Genomic DNA, 18,772 nt, shown 5'->3' with positions numbered 1-18,772 from the left:
ATCTCACCACCATGTTGTTTTTATTTAAAGTTAGAGTAATAACAAGAAAATAATTAAATTGAAATTTTTAAATTTAATCATCAAGAATATAACCAAAGTTGAATGATGAAAATCATAATTTACCCGTAATTAAATAATTAAAAGAATGCAATAAATGAATTACATTATTCTGCACATTTGCATCCACCTAATGCCTCTCCTTAATTTTCACTCCCATTAAAACACACACACACACCCAAGCCCTTTTTTCAATTTACAGAATCATCACAATAAAACCCAAAAAAAAAAGCTTCTTTTTGTTCGTTCTCCCTCGATTTGAAGACTCTTTCTTTTTGCTAATTCTCAGCGCATAAAGTGACGATCTTTGAGGTGGGTTTTGGCTTTTACATCAATGGAAACCATTTAGATAAGTCAGGTACGTTGTTCTTCCTACAAAAACAACTTTATCTTTTGTTTTTGTTTTTTTTTAATCTCTGGGTTTTTGTTTTTCGGAACATTTAACGAGGCAGAATGATAGAGATGTGATTTTTCTGTTGTACATTACGGGGAATCTGAAACAGACCATCGTTTTGTTAAGAGGATTTGCATTCGATCATGCCGGTTCTTGAGAATACTGTGGCTGTGTCGTCGATCGACTCCCAAGCGGTCAATGATTCTGGTAAATCAAAAACCAGCAGCGATTCCGCGGCTGCTTCTAAGACTACCGAGGAAGCCCGCTTTGAACAAGTCAAACCAGCACAAGCAGCCATAGATGGCGACGACAATAGCAAAACTGAAATGCTAAATGGGTTTAACAATGTGGAAAATGGGGGTAATGGTGAGATTTTCGAGAAAAACATGAGCCATTTGGTTGAAATTTTGTCTAAGCTTAACCCTATGGCTGAGGAATTTGTGCCTCCTTCCCTTGCCAATCATCATAATCTTGATGGTAACCATGATCAGAACCATCATGATAATCACTTTCTGGAAAATGGGTTTGGTTTTATTACTGACAATTTTGCTATGAATGCTAATTCTGGCAATGGATACACTAATAGAAGGGTATGTTAGTTTCATTTTGCAGTGGCATTTTGTGTTTCATTTTGCAGTGGCATTTTGTTTTTGTTTCATATTTGTAGCTTTTTTTGTTGATTCTCTGTTCCTTTTTTTTTCACAGAAGAGGAACAACTTTAGCCAAGTGAAGAGAAGGTTGAGTAATCGAACTAACCTTGCGCAGCAAGAGGACGCGATTAGGAAGACTGTTTATGTATCTGATATTGATCTACAGGTAACATGCTTTAAAATTTATGGTTTTTGCCTCAGTTTACTATAGTGATGTTGTGCTGATTGATTGTGTTTATGGAATAGGTTACTGAGGAGCTTCTTGCTGGTCTCTTTCTGAGTTGCGGACCGGTATTTCTTGTTGCTTTGTCGTATTTAGTAATCAATTTCCGGTTTCTCCGACTTTGTGGTGGTGGATTATTCCCTTAAAAGAACTTTCTGTTATTCCTAAGGTTGTTGATTGTCGTATATGCGGTGACCCTAATTCTGTTCTCCGCTTTGCCTTCATCGAATTTTATAAAGAAGGTACTATGAACGGTTTATACATTTGGTAAGCATTGATAACTGCTTTCCTTTTACAGTTTTAACAATTCAATGTTCTTGCAGAGGGTGCGAAAGCTGCTTTGAATTTGTCTGGAACCATCCTCGGTTACTACCCTCTGAAAGTGATGCCTTCCAAGACCGCCATCGCACCTGTTAACCCAACCTTTTTGCCCAGGGTAAAGCATATATTCTGTGAAAGAACATTTTTCACATTTGTGTGCAAGTTATAGAAACTGAATCAGAGTCATGTTGATATGTGTTTCGTTTTTAATTACATGGCTTCGAATGTTTTGCTCTCTTCAGTCTGAGGATGAGCGGGAGATGTGCGCAAGGACCATTTACTGTACAAACATAGACAAGAAGGTAGTTTCTCATGTCCACTATTTTCTCGAACGCCAATGTGATTGATAACCCTAGCAATAATTCCTGGCTCATTTTTTCAACTGATACAGATTACTCAAGCTGATGTCAAGCTCTTCTTTGAATCACTATGTGGGGAGGTCTGTAGTTTCTCATGCGGCATGCCTTATAAATGCTGCTTATCTTATAAATGTTGCATATAACAATTTCTTACTGAATTTTTTGTTCTATGGTAAGGTTCACCGCTTGAGACTATTGGGAGACTATCATCATTCAACTCGCATTGCTTTTGTCGAGTTCACAATGGTAGTTACTCTCTTACTATCTTTATTTATTGAAACTCTTGCAACATATGTTTTATGGTATCGTGTTGAATTATCCGTATTGTCCTTTCTAGTTACATCAAGTAACGTTCTAAAACCTATTTGGGAAACCTCATTTTATCAACAAATCTTTTGGCATCTTCTGCCCCTAAATTGTCATAACATGAATAATTTCCACAAATATTGCTTGAGAAATGTAACTGCCAAAATAAATCGTATACTCTTCTGCGGATATATGCTTTGTCATCTTATGATTTTCCATTAAATGACAAGCTGAAACTTGTTTGATGGTGTGTCATTGTGTCTTATATTGTCGACTTTATTTGTTGATCAGTAAATTTACGATGATCTTTTATGTTTTATTTTTCATCTCATGCAGGCTGAAAGTGCGATCGCAGCCCTCAACTGCAGTGGTGTGGTTTTGGGATCACTGCCCATAAGGTCGGTTTACGAAACTTTTTCTCTTCGAGTTTATACACAGATGCATTGGGTTGTGAAATTCTATTTTCCCCAAATTTTATAGGAATATTTGCCTTTTGCATGTGCAGGGTAAGCCCATCAAAGACACCTGTTCGTCCCCGTGCTCCTCGCCTTGCAATGCACTAAATCACCCGTGCTCCTCGCCTTGCAATGCGCTAAATCACCCATGCTCCTTTCTCTATTCGGGACTTATCAACTGCCAATATATTTACATATACATGCATACATAGAGCAGTACATTCGAGGTACTTTTGGTGTCAAATGTTATCTTCTCCGTGCATTGTAGTTACTTTTGTAGGGGTTAATCGTGGTTGGTACCTTTTAGCTCGTTAACGAGGTTTTGACAGACATGAATGTTAATTTATGGTTCATGTTTCAATGGATTCTCTAAGGATGATATCCCTAAACACAGATTGCAAGGGCGTATCTAACAACTAGTAAATGTTAAATAGACTCTCTCTAGTGTTCTTCATCGATTCTCTCTAAGGTGAGAGTGTTGGATAAGAGTACGTACCTGATATGAGTATGTATAATCTTCTTGATCTTTTTTTTTTCAATTTAGTTGGAAGGTTTAAGGAGAGTCATGTTTTTATACCCCATGTATGTCTCGGGTACCGTGTCTGTCTTGAGTGCGAGTTGGAACAACTTAGTGGTATACTAGCAGTAATAGTAGCATCAGATCTGTTCAAAAGTCGAGCTACTCGGTTTTAGCCGATAAACCAATAGGCCGGGGGTCTACCGTTTAGCCTGCAACCCTTTTCTTCCTTCTTTGGTTAAAAGATTTTTGCTGTATGACGGGATCGGACTTCTATACGGGGACCAAAACCGTCGTGACGATGCGTTTAGATGAATTCTTTTATATATATATTAATTCCGGTAATTATCGGGTCTAACGATGTGAAGATTTCGAGGGAAGGACACGTGTGTACTTACGTAATGGTGACCCTTCAACAACCTCAATGAAACATCCACATTCCATGTCTATTTAAAGTCATAAAAGAACAATGAAAATGGGGGGGGGGGGGACACAGTTGAGCCTTGGACTATATGACTTGAAACTCTTATCCTTTGAAAACGAAACATCAATACAGAAAACCAAACAGATTATTGTTATTTATTAATTCTTAATGCATGGGATAAGACATCTTTGTTAGCTAATTTGTCTTAAGCCGATTTGCTTTATTGTGTCGTTGATTTAACCTTTGGATAATAATAATAAATAAATAAAATCTTGTTTTGTCGAATATCAGGCCAACCCACAGAGTTTATCCTAATGTTTTGCTCACTGATCGGTTTGATTTTTGTATCTATTTTCTCAGGGAACTGTATGTTTATTTTTTTAATTATTTATAAGAAGAAATATTTTGAAAATTTTATCTCTTCTCATTGTTTCAAACATTTGATGATTGTATTAAAGAAATGAACAATCATAGAAAAGGTGGAGTTATATCTATCCATGAATGGGACAAATATAACTACCCTTTTGGCCACTTGGACTCTTTATGAGCCAGACAGGTATGGCATAAAAATCCATAATTATCTGCCGATTTTTCGTCGTATTTTTTTCATGTATAAATTATACACAAAATGTCACGAGACTTTTGTTCTAAAATAATAAAACTATGTACAAGTCCCTCAAAAAATAATAAAATTATTTTTTTTCTTTTAAAATAATTAAATTGTATAAACTCTTAAAAAATTGAAATAATGTTTTAATTTTTTTTGTCTATAAAAAATTTCTGACTTGGCTCCTTCGTGGAATCTTCTTCCCGACTCATTCGTTTGTTTCTGCAAGTGTGTGGTACTAACTGTAGGGTGACATTCTATATACAGCAAATGCATGCATCCAACCATGCCAAAATGCTAATCGCTTTTCTTTAGCTCAGAGATATTTTAAAAACTTTTTTCTCTTCTACAGGATCAAGAAAATTAATATATTTTTTTTAATTTCAACGAATAAATATATATATCAATTAGATTTATTAGACGTTTCATTCATCATCATTCAATTATTAAATCTATAATTTTAGAAATAAGCCTCCGCCAAACAAAAGAAAGTTTCTTTCCTCGTACTCAAAGGTCTATATTTCCCTTCTTCTTTGAGGGTTTATCTTGAGTCTATTATTATTATTATGTATAATTTCTTATATATAAATCAGAATGAATAAACCGTCTTTGATATGCATCAACATTATAATTAAAAGAATTAAAATCGTCAAAAGAAAAAAAGACAGTAAGAAGGCGTTGGGAGTTTAGAAATGAAACAAGAATGATGTCCACAAGGCATGGGAAAGAAGATGTGATACGATAAGTATAAGCATTATTGGTTCATAGAATCCATTAATCTAAAGTCTCAATCACTTGAAACCTGCCAAACGTAGCAGTTCCGATCGGGGAGCACAACGCCCCCACCAATTTAGTAAAATTGCAGTTTAATCCCATAAAATCATAAATCAACACACTTGTAAAATGTTATTTTGACCCTCTTAAAAGTTTATAATTCAATTTAGTCCTTTTAATTATAAAATAAAAAAAATTCAAGCTCCATCCTCGTTCCAAACATGTCCAACTATATATTTAAGCTCGCCACCACCACCCCTACTATAATTCTCTAATATCAAACATATTTATCCCAAACAACTCCATTAATGGAGCTTAGAGAAGATTTTCCACCACCAGACGAAGCATTATCAAAACAGTGCCAAGAACATCAAACTAAACGGAAGAGAAAGAACCATAGCAGCAGCAGCAAGATGACGATGAAGAACAAGAAGAGGTTTACTGATGAACAAATAAGGTTACTGGAGTCGATTTTCGAGTCGGAGACTAGATTAGAACCGAGGAAAAAGTTGCAGGTGGCAAGGGAGTTGGGTCTACAGCCACGGCAGGTGGCCATATGGTTTCAAAACAGGCGAGCGAGGCTGAAGTCTAAACAGATAGAGAAAGATTACATAAAGTTAAGAGATAAATACGATAATATGGCTTCCAGATTCGAGTCTTTGAAGGACGAAAAGAAGTGTTTAGTTTCCCAGGTATATATATATATACACACCATTGTTCTTCCTCACTGTGAACAATTACTTATAAAAAATATGATATGAATGAATCATATGCGCGTGTTTGTTTCTCATAGTTGGAGAAGCTAAGTGAAATGTTGGTCGAAACCCATGGTGGAAACAAGGTCAGCAAGGTGGGTCTTGAAGCTGAAGCTGAGCCAATTCTCCAACAGGCAGCAATGGAAGAAAACGATGTGTTATTTGGGTTAGAAGAATTTATGAAGATGGATGAACACAGATCATTCCCGGTTTCACCTGAGAAACCCCACGGATTTGATTCGGCTGCCGATGGTCGTTTGCAGTGGTTGAACTTTTGGACTTGAAAATACTTTTTGTGCCATCACAGCCGAGAATTAATCAGGGAACTGAGACAGCAACCTGAAGGAAAGGACATGAGAGAAGTGGCCATTGACGACGGTTGCATGCCCTGATCTTCATGTCACAAGCAAGACTCGGCCACCTCTTCTTAATATTTTCCGTGTTTGATCTCCATGATGTTAAAAAAGACTGCAGTGGGCTGTTTCCAGTTGTAAACCATAGATAACTCTTTTTTTCTAGTTTCTTTTTAGGTTATGGTATTAATAGATGAACATATGGTTACTTTAAAATAAGCTATGGAATTTCTCCAGAATCCAGTAGTACACCTGGTGATGCTTTTGAAAAATAGTCAAATTCTATTCTTAGTTGGAGAATACGATTTTGTATTCATAGTGTTCGAACTCAAGATCTCAAAAAATAATAATAATTCTTTAATTATTGAGGTCGTTTGATTCGTATGCATTTTTCAAATTTTAAATTATAACTTAAAAGAAGTGTAAAAGTTATATGATTAAAATATAAATATAAATAATGATTAAATAGATAATGAAATTTAAATTTATACAAAAAAATAAAGATCGATGAAAATTTATGTCAAAATTTAAAAGATATATAAATTTAAAATAATCAAATTATAATATAAGGACTAAACTAATAACTTATACGTATTATAATGATTAACAGAAGAATTTGACATAAAAAAACGAAGATCAAATGCATGCCTTCTCTCATAATTAACATCCCGTTCATGAGGTTTGACCTTCGAAAATGAACAAATGAGTGGATGAAATAATCATTCAAAACCAAACAATCATATTTTATTATTTTTTAAAATGAGTTCCACTATTAATAATTTCATACTATATTTAAATTTGAGTTAGATCCAATTTTTAATTTAGGATAGAGTACACAAATAATCTTTTAATTATACAGTATTGTTTTATTGAGTTCATAAACTATTAAAAATTATCAAATGGTCTCAAGATTATAAAATATTATTTTGTTGAGTCCCATGATTATTAAAAGTTACAAAATGGTCACGTGATTATTCATATGTGTTAAACTTGTCATTTTTCATTAAAAATTGACGATCGTCTGAGCTAGAATTTAACTTGTTGATTGAGATATGATAAAATCATATTTTAGTGATGTATATTGGTATTGTCGTTGCTTTCAAGCACTGGCACGATAGCATAATGTTTCAAGCATTGACGAACGACATAATGTAAACAGAGAGTCGATACACAAAATACATCTCAATGGTTATGGAATCAAATTTTGGCATATCCTAGTCAACAAGTTAACGTTCAGCTTAGACAGTCGCCAATTTTTTATCTGAAATGACGATTTTGGAACATATGAATAGTGGGGCGATCATTGTGTAACTTTTAATAGTCGGAGAATTCAAGAAAGTAGCGTCTTATAGTTGAGAGACTATTTTGTAACTTTTAATAGTCAATGAACTCAACAAAACAATTCCCTATAGACGGGAGCATTTGCGCACTTTATCCTTTAATTTAAAACAAAAAACATATCAATTATGCTTTTTAAATTAATGAGATTCAGTTTTATTTGAAAAAATAAATTGCTTATCGAGGATGATTAAAATATCTGAGTTTGAAGAGTAAAAATTCGGGACAGATTAAGACTAGATTTTGAAAGAGAGTTAAGAATAACAAATTTGATTTAACTCGAATAATTATATATAACATTCTATGTATATTTTATTTTTCTTCTTATCTTATAAAAAAATATTCATGTTGAATTAGGTTAGATTGGGAACAAAATTTAGTCTAAAATTAGAGATAAATTGATACAAATGAATGATCATCAAAAGTCGAAACGAGTTAAAATCATATTAAAAAAATTGTTTTTAAATAAAGAAGGAGATGAGCAGAAAAATAAAGCTGACCCATTTGATACTCATATGCATGCTTATCACTCGAGCCAACAAGTGTGTAGCGATATTGAATTTAGGCTGGGTGAGAAAAGGAAGTAAGGTTTTGTTGAAAAGATGAGGTCATAAAGTAATTGCTTAGACGAGTGAAAGAAACTCCATAAAGAGCGAAAGGTTGAACACAACACGTTATTCTCACCTAACCATCAAATACTTATTAACAGACATTGACACCCTAAAAGAAAGTGTACACTTGGTTTTTCACCCACAATTGGATCTCTAACTTACTCGTAAGAATCTATATTATACGGTATCATCCAAATATCTTGTTTGACGAACAACACCACGACAGTTTGGCCGAGTGGTCTAAGGCGCCAGATTTAGGCTCTGGTCCGAAAGGGCGTGGGTTCAAATCCCACAGCTGTCACGTTTTCTTTTTCAAATTCCATTGCATCAGTGTGAGCATGTATCCAATCTTCTTTGTTTAATGCAAACAGAACCGTTAATTTTATTAAAATTTAAAAATATCTATTATAATTAAGTTTTTAAACTAAATATATAATTAGAATATATTTTTCTTAAATTATTAATATAATAAATTAGTCACTCGGGATTATTCAAGGTCGATACAAGGAAAATGTTAAAATTATCAAAGAAACTCGAACAAAAGAGAAATACATATAAATCCAATTGCATCGATAAACGAACTACAACGGTAGATTAAACTATTGATAGACCACGACAACCACAAATCAAAATCGAGCATCGTTAGAAAACTATCTATAAACGCGAACCGTATACACAAGTCCAATATGAGGGTCACAAGTAGGAAAGATCGACATAATAACAAATAAGTATCATCTTAATCAGTTGAGACGATGTCGAATCTAACCCTGAAAAAATGGTCAAAACGACCAGAAACATACCATGAAGACAGAAAAAAATGTGTTAGAAAAACATACAACAAAAACAAAATTATTAGAAAGAAAAAAAATATGCATATAGAAAAGTAAATGAAAAACAATGAACATAAACAATCAGCTACTAATACCAAAACTAACGTTGTCGCTGTCAAAATAAATGGAAAAAAAAAGCGGCGGCTAAATGGAGAGAAAAAACGCCTAGGGTTTCTGCATGTATCCAAATCTTAACTAAGGGTATAATAATACGTGTTAGGATTAATATAGATTGTTAGTGAATCCAATGATGTCATGTCGTATTTTATAATAATTAAACTAAAACAAGCATACAATTCATAAAGTATTTAATATATTTATATAAATTTATCATATTCTATATGATAATTTATATTTTAGTTAGCATTTTCATGTCTTGTTTATTAATAAATGGGACCATTGTTGGTTTACATTTGATGACAGTCCAAGTGTCCGTACTTCTAATATTTTATACTTGCATAAATTAATACAAGAACAGAATTCATTTTTATTTAAATTTTAATTTCGTGTTTTTTATTAAACGGAGCCTTAGCCGGTTTTATCGGTGCTTTTCTGAATGTACCATTTGGAGTACCCAAAAAGCTCCGTGGAAGGTACAGAAGAACATACACCACAAGAGTTTCGAACTAAACGATATCGAAGCTAACTTTAAGATAAGATGTCTGTTATTAGAACAATAGTTTCCAACCAGAAACCTAATAATAAAAGTAGGATCCCTTCACCCAGATATGCAATCTACTTGATCTTCTTCTTTGGCCTCAACTGTCAACGCCGATAAATAACACATGTCAATTAGTCGCAACGAAAAAGCACAAATGCAGATGAAGTTTATCATATACAATCTTATGTGGTAGCATCTTCACATATACCGAACGAAATGATAAAACCGGCATGGATGATTTACCTGATTGCTGTGTCCGCACTTCTTTTTCCTGCAGTTCACAGCTTGGGGGTACAGACGAGCATAACACCTACAGCAAAAACTTCAATGGTAAGATTTTCAGCAAAGATTCCGAGTTCTGAATGCAAGTCCAAGTTATAAAAGGCAATGAAAAAGAACGTAATTTCATTCGTAACAATGCGGTATGCTTTGGGGCATGTAGAAGAATTTGGATACTTCAACAACCAGCAAGATGCGGGAATGTCGAAAAAGGGAGGATCTAAATCTAAGTAGATGCATGCACAGTATATATTATAGCTATAATACCGGACTAGAGAAGTGTCGGATAAAAGTATAGTTATAACATAGGTATGTCATACACGAGTAAATTAGAAACAATTGAACTCCAGATACATAACATGATGGTGCTTCCAATAACAACTCATTGCAAATGAAGTTTGTAAACTAAGATTATTAAACAAGCAATCATATAAACAATAAGAAAGTGCCGACATACTTGCGGCAGATCATCTTGTCGTGGTTGTACTTACGGGCCAATGCCATCAAAGAAGGCTCGATAGTGCCATCACGAAGTCTCAGAACCAGATGCAGGGTTGATTCTGCACAATTCCATACAAACAAACAATTAAATCAAACTAATATAAACGTGCGATAGGAAACCAAATCAGTCCAGGCTTTTAAATTCAACAAAGTTTATGAAGCAATACTTGAATAGTTTGATTACTATAAATTGTACTCCGCTACTTGAATCATTTTCCCAATAAGATAATACCACTTACTCATGCTCATGGCTGTGATTCAATATTCAATACGGAACAAAGTAAAACGAAGTGCAGTGCTTATTATGGCAAACTTTCTCGAGAACCAAAGAGGGACTAGAATCAACGATGATTACCTTTCTGAATGTTGTAGTCAGCAAGAGTACGGCCGTCTTCAAGCTGCTTTCCGGCGAAGATCAATCTCTGCTGGTCCGGTGGAATACCCGAAACCATTTCACCGGAAAATCCAAGGCATCAAAATCCACATGATCAGTAATTATAAGCAAACTGATTTCAATCTTCAAGCGAGGAGTATACCTTCCTTATCCTGGATCTTGGCCTTAAAATTGTCGATGGTGTCGCTGGTTTCGACCTCTAGGGTTATGGTTTGCCCTGTAAGGTTTTTCACGAATATCTGCATTTTCCCTAGCCCCGACTTCAGATTCGGAATCTGTATGACAAACCTTCCAATTCTAAATCTATTCAACAAATATAGTGATGGCCTGATTAGGGTTCTTAGTGGATTACTTTTAAGAATTGGGTTTGGGGCTTTTGTGGCACTAAAGAATACGAGGAAAAATATTAGACCCAAAATGGTCAATAACGGTTCGGTCGGTACGATCGGTATATTAAAAATAATTTATTTAATATCTATAAAGGTTTAGGAATCAAAACAATGATATTATATTAAAATAAAAATCTGGAGTAAATAAAATTTAATATATATAAATTCGAAACTCATAAATATCTATATTTGATAAAACCAAAATATAATTAGAATGAAAACTATTAACTCATATCAATTATGTAAAAAAAAAAAATCAGATGCAAACATGAAAACATATTGAAATCTATTGTTGAAAATTATTTATAAAATTTTGATTTTCTAAGAATATATGTTTATTTTTTGGTCGTAGATCTCTTGATGAGATGAAATGAAGTAGAAGTTAAACCATCCATCATATATTATTATTTCTTTATATAATTGATCATTGAATCACGTTTTAAATAATAATAATTCAATATTTTGTTGAATTATAAATACAAATTACAATATTTATACATTTTTCATAATACTATAATAATCATTACATAAATTGATCACTTAATTTTATATTATATTTTATAATAATAATATACATTACAAATATTTATTCATAATTAAAAGTTTTAATATAATATATATGACTTTAATTCAATTAATACCATAGATAAATATTTTATTATCGAATTAATCCGGACAATAACTAATTTAAATCTTAATGATAATAAATATTTATAAAACAACCAATCAGGGTTCAATATTTTCGAATATTATTCGATAAATAGAAAGATTTAACTCAAACTTAGAGGATGTATTTTAATTAATTTGGTTGATGAATGGAAAGCACTGATTTTCCTTTTTGCTTTGCAATTTTGGGACAAAATCATGATGAATGTCTAAAATCAATCTGATTTCGACTATATATTTGACCACTTTCACGTCTGAAAAAAAGAAGGTTTCAACTTTCCGCAACCAGCTTCATCAATGCTTATCCACAGTTTTTGCTACTAACTTGAATTCTACGCCAAGACTTTTTTTTCAATACCAGTTAGGAAAAGTCTTACTTGTGATAGTTTAATATACGATTAAAAAAATGTGTTATTGGAAATATTATTTTTTTTTAATATTTTTGGTAAAAATTTACTTAAAACATTATTATTTCTACTGAAAATGTTATTATTGGTGTTTTACGGATTCGTTAATATATTTAATAAAGTGTTACTTAAAATATTATTTTTTCTATCGGAAATATTAATATTAAACACTTTACCGGAAATATTAAAAAAACATTAATGCTTTAGGAAAAAATAAAAATATTTTAAGAAATTTTTTTACCAAAATGCTAAAAAATAATAATATTTTCGATAATATTTTTCCTTAACATATATTAAGGCTGCCGTACAGTATAACTTACCCAACTATAGACTTTCTTTCTTTCTTTTTTGATTTGCAGGTTCTTTCTTCATTTGCTTATCAACGAGTTTAATGGGAAATGATGTAGTATTATAGTAGTGTAATTAATTACTGATTTAGTATTATTTTTCAAAATCATAGTGTCAATATATATTTAAAAGATAAATAATTATTTTAGATAATATTGTAAGTTAAAAATATATATATATAAATATATTTTTCTTGGCAAAATAACTCATTCTATTTCAACTTACTCTTCATTCAATTTAGTTATTGTTTATTTTTTGATTTATTAAATATGATTATTTGATGTGATTTAAAAAGTATACTAGAGAGATCGTTGATAACTACACACAATCTCAATGAAATTGTCGATTTTCATAATAATTTTTTAAACTATAATAAATAACGACTTTGATAAAATTATATTGATCTAACAATGATTTTAAACATAGTTTATTTTAGTCTTAATATAAAAATTAGTGTCCAAATTATACTATTTTTTCATTTAAGTTTCTAAATTAATTTTAGGTCAATTTCAATAACTAACGTTTCTAACGTTATATTTTCATATGCTTAGACTGTCACTACCGTTATATTATACTGTTAAATACATGCGTTATTTTTATAAAATTTTAAAAAATATATTTAAATTTAAAAAAGCTTAAAATTATAATTTTTAAAGAAAATTTTAAAACCTTATAAAACTATAAAAATAAAAACATTTTAAAACTCTAATTTCAATCTCTTGTTCATCGTTGGTCGCCACCAACGTCGTTAATTGATCGAACACCCAATCACTTATAACCGACCAACAACCCAACGGTCAAAATTCCTTACTTTCGCAATCGATCGAACACCCGACAATCGTGTAAATGCAAGATTTTATGATTGTCAATTTTCACCGTGATTTAGGGTTATTTTAAAAATAATATTTTTAAATGTTTGTTTTAAATAAAATTCAGGGTAAAGTATATAAATAGTCTCCAAACTTGTAGGGCGCTCGTATTTTGGTCACCCAATTTTTAATCATTTGTAGTAAGGTCTCTGTCGTAACCATTTGCTGACGTGGCACTTGATTACCGTTAACCCCTTCATTCTTCTTCTTCGTTTTCTTCTTATTATCCCGTTCACCCCACCTTTGTCACTAATGTCGCCTCCTAACCACACCGACCCTCGATTCATACTCATCGTCCCCCGTTTGTGCCAAAATTGTGAGAAAATCGTTTGAACACCCATCCTTAATCTTTATCGTTAGTCGTCGATGATCGTCACCGTCGGTACCAGTAGGAGCACCACCCCATTTCGACCAAAACCTCGCTAGCCACTTGCTAATACCTACCTTCGTTCGCCGTGAAGAGGGTCCTAAATCTCGTGAGAAAACCCTAAATTCCCTTGTATATTTAGATTAATTTCCACATGATAGGGTTGTTCATTCGCCACACCACCGCCACCGTTGAAGTCCTCAGATCGTTCCGAACAAAACCCATTTGGTTGTGGCTCATTGTCGTCGTCCCTCCTCCGTATAAGCGAAGAAGAAGAAGGCGGATGACGAGGATGAGAAGGAGAAGGATAAGAGGGTTAATGGCAGTTAAGTGTCACATCAGTAAAACCTAACGGGAGAGTACGACAGTGATCTTATTAAAAACGATTAAAAGTTTGATGGTTGTATTGTAAGTTTTAAAAGTTTGATGACCAGAATGCAAACACCCTAAAAATTTATATACTATTTATATACTTTACCCTAAAATTTATCAAGAGGTGCGTGTTATTTAACAAAGGAATTTAATGATTATGATGATTCAGACATCACAAAATGTAACGTTAAAAATGATAAAAACATTAATAGATCAAAAAATAATTTAGATATCTAAATGAGAAAAAATATAATTTAGACTCTTATTTTTATATTAAATATTTATTTTATTAAATAAGTTTCATACATTTATTCTTAATATATATATATATTATTAAATTAACCCCACTTTTATGTTAGTACTTAAATTTCAAATTTCGCTTAGGTTTCAATATGCAATATTTGCATCATTTATTTTGAAATCTCCCTCTCTGACTAAAAAGCTATAGAGAGCAGCATAGAGAGAGAGAGAGAGAGACTGAAGCAAAAGACTTCCTAAAGCAGTTGGCTTTTTAAAGGGGGAATTGATCGATAAGCAAAAGATAAGGAAGGAGGGTAGCTTGGTCATCTCTCTGTTTGGGCTTCGTCGGCCTCATGGTACCTTCAGGCAACGCCAGTCATTTCAGAATCCGCCACTTCGGCGGCATTGGATACGGCGGATTCTGGTCTGCTGTGGCGTCGCCGACCTCCGAAGCTGTAGTTGTCTTCACCGTCCTTGCTGGTAACCCTCTCTTATGTCCCGATTTCTACACAGGCAGCACTAGGTGAAAAATTGATTTTGCAAAATTGATCGATCGTTTCAATGCTAACGGTAAAAAAGAATATCAGAAAACCCTAGTAACGACACGTAGAGAGTGTAGTTGATTTAAAAGGAAAAAAACCACAGATTGTAATAAATGAAAGCTCTTAGACGAAGTCAGACTGCTTCGTCTTCATCCACAAGCTCGCCTTCGTCGTCATCGTCATCGCCGTGGATTCATTTGCGTTCGGTTCTTTTCGTTGTTACTTCTTCTTCACCGGCTTCTTGTTCTTCCGCTGATAGGTAACTCTTCTTCCTCAAATACTTGATCTTTTGTTAGATTCTCGTTTCAGATCTCGATCTCATTGCTTTGCTTGTATTTAAATTCTTTCTAGTTCCGTTTTTGAAATTTATTTTAAATTAATGGGGTTTCCGCTTCTTATTTCCTAGAGTTTCCAGTCATTTATTGCTCCATTTTTTGCTCGTTTACTTCAAACTTCTGACATTTACTTTACTTATTTGCTGGATCTGTGATTCCGTGTTAATGTGCCTTGGCCAATTAATTTGCTTTTTCTTTTTAGTCTGACTTTTGCTGCTTTTAGATTGATTCAATCTGCTAGGATATTGCTCATTACTATGTTAATAGACATTTTTCAAGTTGCAATTTGTGAATATGAAGACTCCAAAATCAGTTGGAAAAGAGAGATTCTTGAGGAAAATCTTATCTTATGATGTGAAATCAGATTTGCTGCTGGAATTCCTATGTTTATAATAACATATTAGTTTATCACTATCATTAGCTTCTCATTTCCCATATGTAAATTCACCTCCCTCCTTTTCAGTGATCGACTCAAATCACCTTGGTCTGGCCGGAGAAAGAAACATGCCCTTTCACCTCAGCAGTGGAGAAGTTTGTTTACCCCGGATGGTAGACTCCGAAATGGTGGGGTTAATTTCTTGAAAAAAGTTCGCAGTAGAGTGAGTTATTGATGCCAGTAACCTATTAATCTTCTCTTCTATTTGTTTAGTCATAATTTGGTGAATGCTTAATCTTGTAAACTGCTGATGTAGGGTGTTGATCCAAGTATCAGGGCTGAGGTCTGGCCGTTTCTCCTTGGAGTGTAAGTATACTGAGCCTATGTTGCTATTGTTCTTGTGGTTATTGCTGCTGAATCGTGAAAGGTTTCTACTTTTCCATGGATAACAGTTGGCTGGGGCATACATCCATTGGATCATCTTGCTACTTTAATCATGACCTTTTTCTTTTCTTCTGGAACAGCTATGACTTAAACAGTTCTAAAGAAGAAAGAGACGCTGTTAGAACTCAGAAAAGGTAAAATTTGTTTATCCCTAAAACCCATTTAGCTGTAAAAGTTGATAGTTACAGAAAATTTCCTGCTTGATTCATTTCTGCTCTTTCTGTCAATCTGTTAATGCAGGAAGGAATATGGAAAACATCGCAGAGAGTGCTGCCGGCTTGCAAAATACAGCAGTGGGAGTTTTAAATTTACTGAAACTGGTGGAACTTGTCAAAACGGAAAGGGTGATAGTCCTATTCAGGAGACCGACACATCTAGCTCCGAAGATGTGGTTAGTGCCGGAGAATCTCTCTCCAGTGATGGAAGTAGCCCTAATGCTGAGTACTCAGATGAACCACCCAATACTTTGTTGGAAGGAGATGATGGATCAAGAAGAACAAGTGCTGATGTATCGGCTCGGAACAGTGAGTCATCAGACTCTGACTCCTTTGAAGACCCTGAAGTGATTCCAGGTTCCCCCTTTTTAGATGGCAGGGAGGAGAATGATCCTGATGTGTCTTCAAAAAGGATTTTTTCTCGCTCAAGCAGTGAATGGCTATCAAAACGATATGCAACCGAAGATTTTTCCACCTGGCAGCGAATCATTCGTCTAGATGCCATTCGTGCCAATGCTGAATGGATGCCACACTCTCCTTCTCAGGCTGCAGTGTTAGATGGGAGGGCACGCCGTTTGGCAAAGGCAGTTGGATTAAAGGATTATGATCACCTGGAGCCCTTCAGAATTTTCCATGCTGCACGTTTGGTTGCTATCCTTGAAGCTTATGCACTTTACGACCCTGAAATCGGCTATTTCCAGGGCATGAGTGATCTCCTTTCTCCAATAATTTCAGTCATCCCAGACATGAAGCTTTCTGGTGCTTTGTAGGTTTCATGAAGAAAGCTCAACACAATTTTAGGCTTGATGAGGTTGGGATCAGAAGGCAACTTAATATCGTTTCCAAGATAATCAAATGCAAGGATTCCCACCTCTACAGGCATTTGGAGAAGCTCAAGGCTGAGGATTGCTTTTTTGTTTATAGAATGGTGGTTGTACTGTTTAGGAGGGAATTGACATTTGAACAGACAATTTGCCTCTGGGAGGTATTGTGGGCAGATCAGGCGGCCATTAGGGCTGGGATTGGGAAGTCTGCCTGGAGCATTATAAGACAGAGGGCACCCCCTACTGATGATCTATTGCTCTACGCAATTGCAGCTTCGGTGTTGCAGAAGAGGAAGTTGATCATCGAAAACTACGGTAGCACGGATGAGATTATAAGGGACTGCAATAGCATGTCGGGGCAACTCGATGTATGGAAACTCCTAAACGATGCTCATAACTTGGTGGTAACTCTTCACGACAAGATCAAATCAACCTTCTGATGAGTGCCACATTTTGTCAACTAATTTGAATGTGATTCGAGTCCTTTCTTGGACCTTGATGCTGCGAGTATTTTCAAGTCCCCTCTTTAAACCTCTGCTTGAAATGCTGACCGTTGCACTGCCAAGGTATATTTTTTGCTTCAAAGCTAGTTGAAAAACAACTTATATAATAGAGATAATATGAGACCATATCACCTACACGAAATTTTATGTGAATCCATGCTTTTAAGTGGTAGATTTTGATATAATTCTGTCATTTTGCGTTGATTTTATTAAAATTTCAAACTTCATATATAAACAAGCAAGATCTTTTGGGTCGAATAGTAAGGAGGTCGATGCCTTTTAACAGAGTTGTTGAATGGAGTGAAGCTCATGGTATGGAAAAGGATTGAGTGGTAAGATTCCTAGTCGAAGTTTGGATTGATTAAATGGGTCGCATCTTTGAATATAACATCACATGACATGATTATGGATAGCAGTGGTTTCAACCCTACACCATTTTTAAAAGCTTTTAAAATCTTTAAGTAATTACACCAGTAAAATGTATTAATTTATTATAAAATATTTTTAATTCAATTTTCTTCATTTTGATAGATTAATAAGTATTTATATATACACGAGTGTTGGGAAATTAAATGGCTTATGCTTTGGAGGGCAAACCTAGAAATTCTTCATATGTAAATTATTTTCCAAAACCTGCGAATTGTCGGTACAAGATCTGGTGGCAGCTCCCAACCACATCATTTTCTAATTACATTTCTTTACTGGTGGACCCCACGAAAGTAGATATTTTCTTTGGGTGAAAATAGGGATGGCAAATGGGTATAACTTTAGTGCGTAGTGGACGGATGTGGATTTAGAAAGTGGTACCCATCGTGAGTAGGGCGGGTGATGAGTTTGAGACCTTACCCACTCCGTATCTGTTCTGCATCCGCCCACCTCGCATCTGCCCGCCCACTAAATACTCATTAAATTTTGGATCATTATCAATTTAGGTATAATTTTAGATACTAATTTATAAATCTTAATATTGTATAAGATATAACTTATAATTCTTGGTTTATTTTATTATACTCCTTAATGGACGTGTTTGTTTTATGTTTGTTGCTTATATATAACTTAAGGTTGA

The 18,772-nt window shown here is 34.0% G+C and overlaps 4 protein-coding genes and 1 non-coding gene across 9 annotated transcripts; 4 read left to right on the top strand and 1 right to left on the bottom strand.

Annotated features, from left to right (window-relative positions):
* The first annotated feature begins 226 nt into the window (after nt 1-226).
* Nucleotides 227-3,201, top strand: LOC120140443 (polyadenylate-binding protein-interacting protein 11-like). Of its 5 annotated transcripts, XM_039155429.1 has the most exons (12): nt 227-415; nt 547-1,041; nt 1,157-1,267; nt 1,348-1,392; nt 1,494-1,566; nt 1,648-1,760; nt 1,888-1,947; nt 2,037-2,084; nt 2,182-2,250; nt 2,647-2,708; nt 2,816-2,885; nt 2,920-3,201. In XM_039155429.1, exons 2-11 carry the CDS (start codon nt 595-597, stop codon nt 2,871-2,873), a joined length of 1,086 nt encoding a protein of 361 aa, XP_039011360.1. In that variant the 5' UTR covers nt 227-415; nt 547-594; the 3' UTR covers nt 2,874-2,885; nt 2,920-3,201. The 5 variants fall into 5 exon arrangements, with proteins under 5 accessions (XP_039011360.1, XP_039011363.1, XP_039011364.1 ...); XM_039155432.1 differs by having other exon boundaries at nt 227-369; nt 578-1,041; nt 2,816-3,201; XM_039155433.1 differs by having other exon boundaries at nt 561-1,041; nt 2,816-3,201.
* Nucleotides 3,202-5,337: 2,136 nt separating this feature from the next.
* LOC120140430 (homeobox-leucine zipper protein ATHB-7-like) lies at nt 5,338-6,468 on the top strand. The gene is made up of 2 exons (XM_039155419.1): nt 5,338-5,779; nt 5,881-6,468. Exons 1-2 carry the CDS (start codon nt 5,396-5,398, stop codon nt 6,124-6,126), a joined length of 630 nt encoding a protein of 209 aa, XP_039011350.1. The 5' UTR covers nt 5,338-5,395; the 3' UTR covers nt 6,127-6,468.
* A 1,897-nt stretch (nt 6,469-8,365) lies between these two features.
* Nucleotides 8,366-8,445, top strand: TRNAL-UAG. The gene has a single exon. It is a non-coding gene; the product is annotated as a tRNA-Leu (tRNA).
* A 1,172-nt stretch (nt 8,446-9,617) lies between these two features.
* Nucleotides 9,618-11,110, bottom strand: LOC120140405 (ubiquitin-60S ribosomal protein L40-like). Its single transcript, XM_039155391.1, has 5 exons — nt 10,952-11,110; nt 10,771-10,857; nt 10,372-10,474; nt 9,879-9,945; nt 9,618-9,736 (listed from the first exon to the last, which is right to left on the bottom strand). Exons 1-5 carry the CDS (start codon nt 11,052-11,054, stop codon nt 9,710-9,712), a joined length of 387 nt encoding a protein of 128 aa, XP_039011322.1. The 5' UTR covers nt 11,055-11,110; the 3' UTR covers nt 9,618-9,709.
* A 3,601-nt stretch (nt 11,111-14,711) lies between these two features.
* LOC120140398 (GTPase-activating protein GYP7-like) lies at nt 14,712-17,801 on the top strand. Its single transcript, XM_039155386.1, is given in 6 exon segments — nt 14,712-15,268; nt 15,808-15,943; nt 16,037-16,086; nt 16,245-16,298; nt 16,405-17,123; nt 17,126-17,801. Coding segments are annotated over 6 exon segments (1,623 nt in total). The 5' UTR covers nt 14,712-15,122; the 3' UTR covers nt 17,644-17,801.
* Nucleotides 17,802-18,772: the final 971 nt, after the last annotated feature.

Source organism: Hibiscus syriacus, unplaced genomic scaffold, assembly GCF_006381635.1.
Source record: "Hibiscus syriacus cultivar Baekdansim isolate YM2019G1 unplaced genomic scaffold, ASM638163v2 tig00110785_pilon, whole genome shotgun sequence".
NCBI lineage: Eukaryota > Viridiplantae > Streptophyta > Magnoliopsida > Malvales > Malvaceae > Hibiscus > Hibiscus syriacus.
Note: the sequence above shows the minus strand (reverse complement) of the source record. Positions and strands in the feature narration are given on the sequence as shown.

What these genes read in the sequence shown, in the direction of transcription:
- LOC120140443 (XM_039155432.1), top strand. Translation starts at nt 595, where the DNA reads ATGCCGGTTCTTGAGAATACTGTGGCTGTGTCGTCGATCGACTCCCAA. An exon ending in ATGGATACACTAATAGAAGG is followed by an intron (nt 1,042 to 1,156) that starts GTATGTTAGTTT and finishes TTTTTTTCACAG; the next exon opens with AAGAGGAACAACTTTAGCCA. An exon ending in GTACAAACATAGACAAGAAG is followed by an intron (nt 1,948 to 2,036) that starts GTAGTTTCTCAT and finishes CAACTGATACAG; the next exon opens with ATTACTCAAGCTGATGTCAA.
- LOC120140430 (XM_039155419.1), top strand. Translation starts at nt 5,396, where the DNA reads ATGGAGCTTAGAGAAGATTTTCCACCACCAGACGAAGCATTATCAAAA. An exon ending in AGAAGTGTTTAGTTTCCCAG is followed by an intron (nt 5,780 to 5,880) that starts GTATATATATAT and finishes TGTTTCTCATAG; the next exon opens with TTGGAGAAGCTAAGTGAAAT.
- LOC120140405 (XM_039155391.1), bottom strand. Translation starts at nt 11,054, where the DNA reads ATGCAGATATTCGTGAAAAACCTTACAGGGCAAACCATAACCCTAGAG. An exon ending in GACAAGATGATCTGCCGCAA is followed by an intron (nt 9,946 to 10,371) that starts GTATGTCGGCAC and finishes TTTTTGCTGTAG; the next exon opens with GTGTTATGCTCGTCTGTACC. An exon ending in AGTGCGGACACAGCAATCAG is followed by an intron (nt 9,737 to 9,878) that starts GTAAATCATCCA and finishes CGGCGTTGACAG; the next exon opens with TTGAGGCCAAAGAAGAAGAT.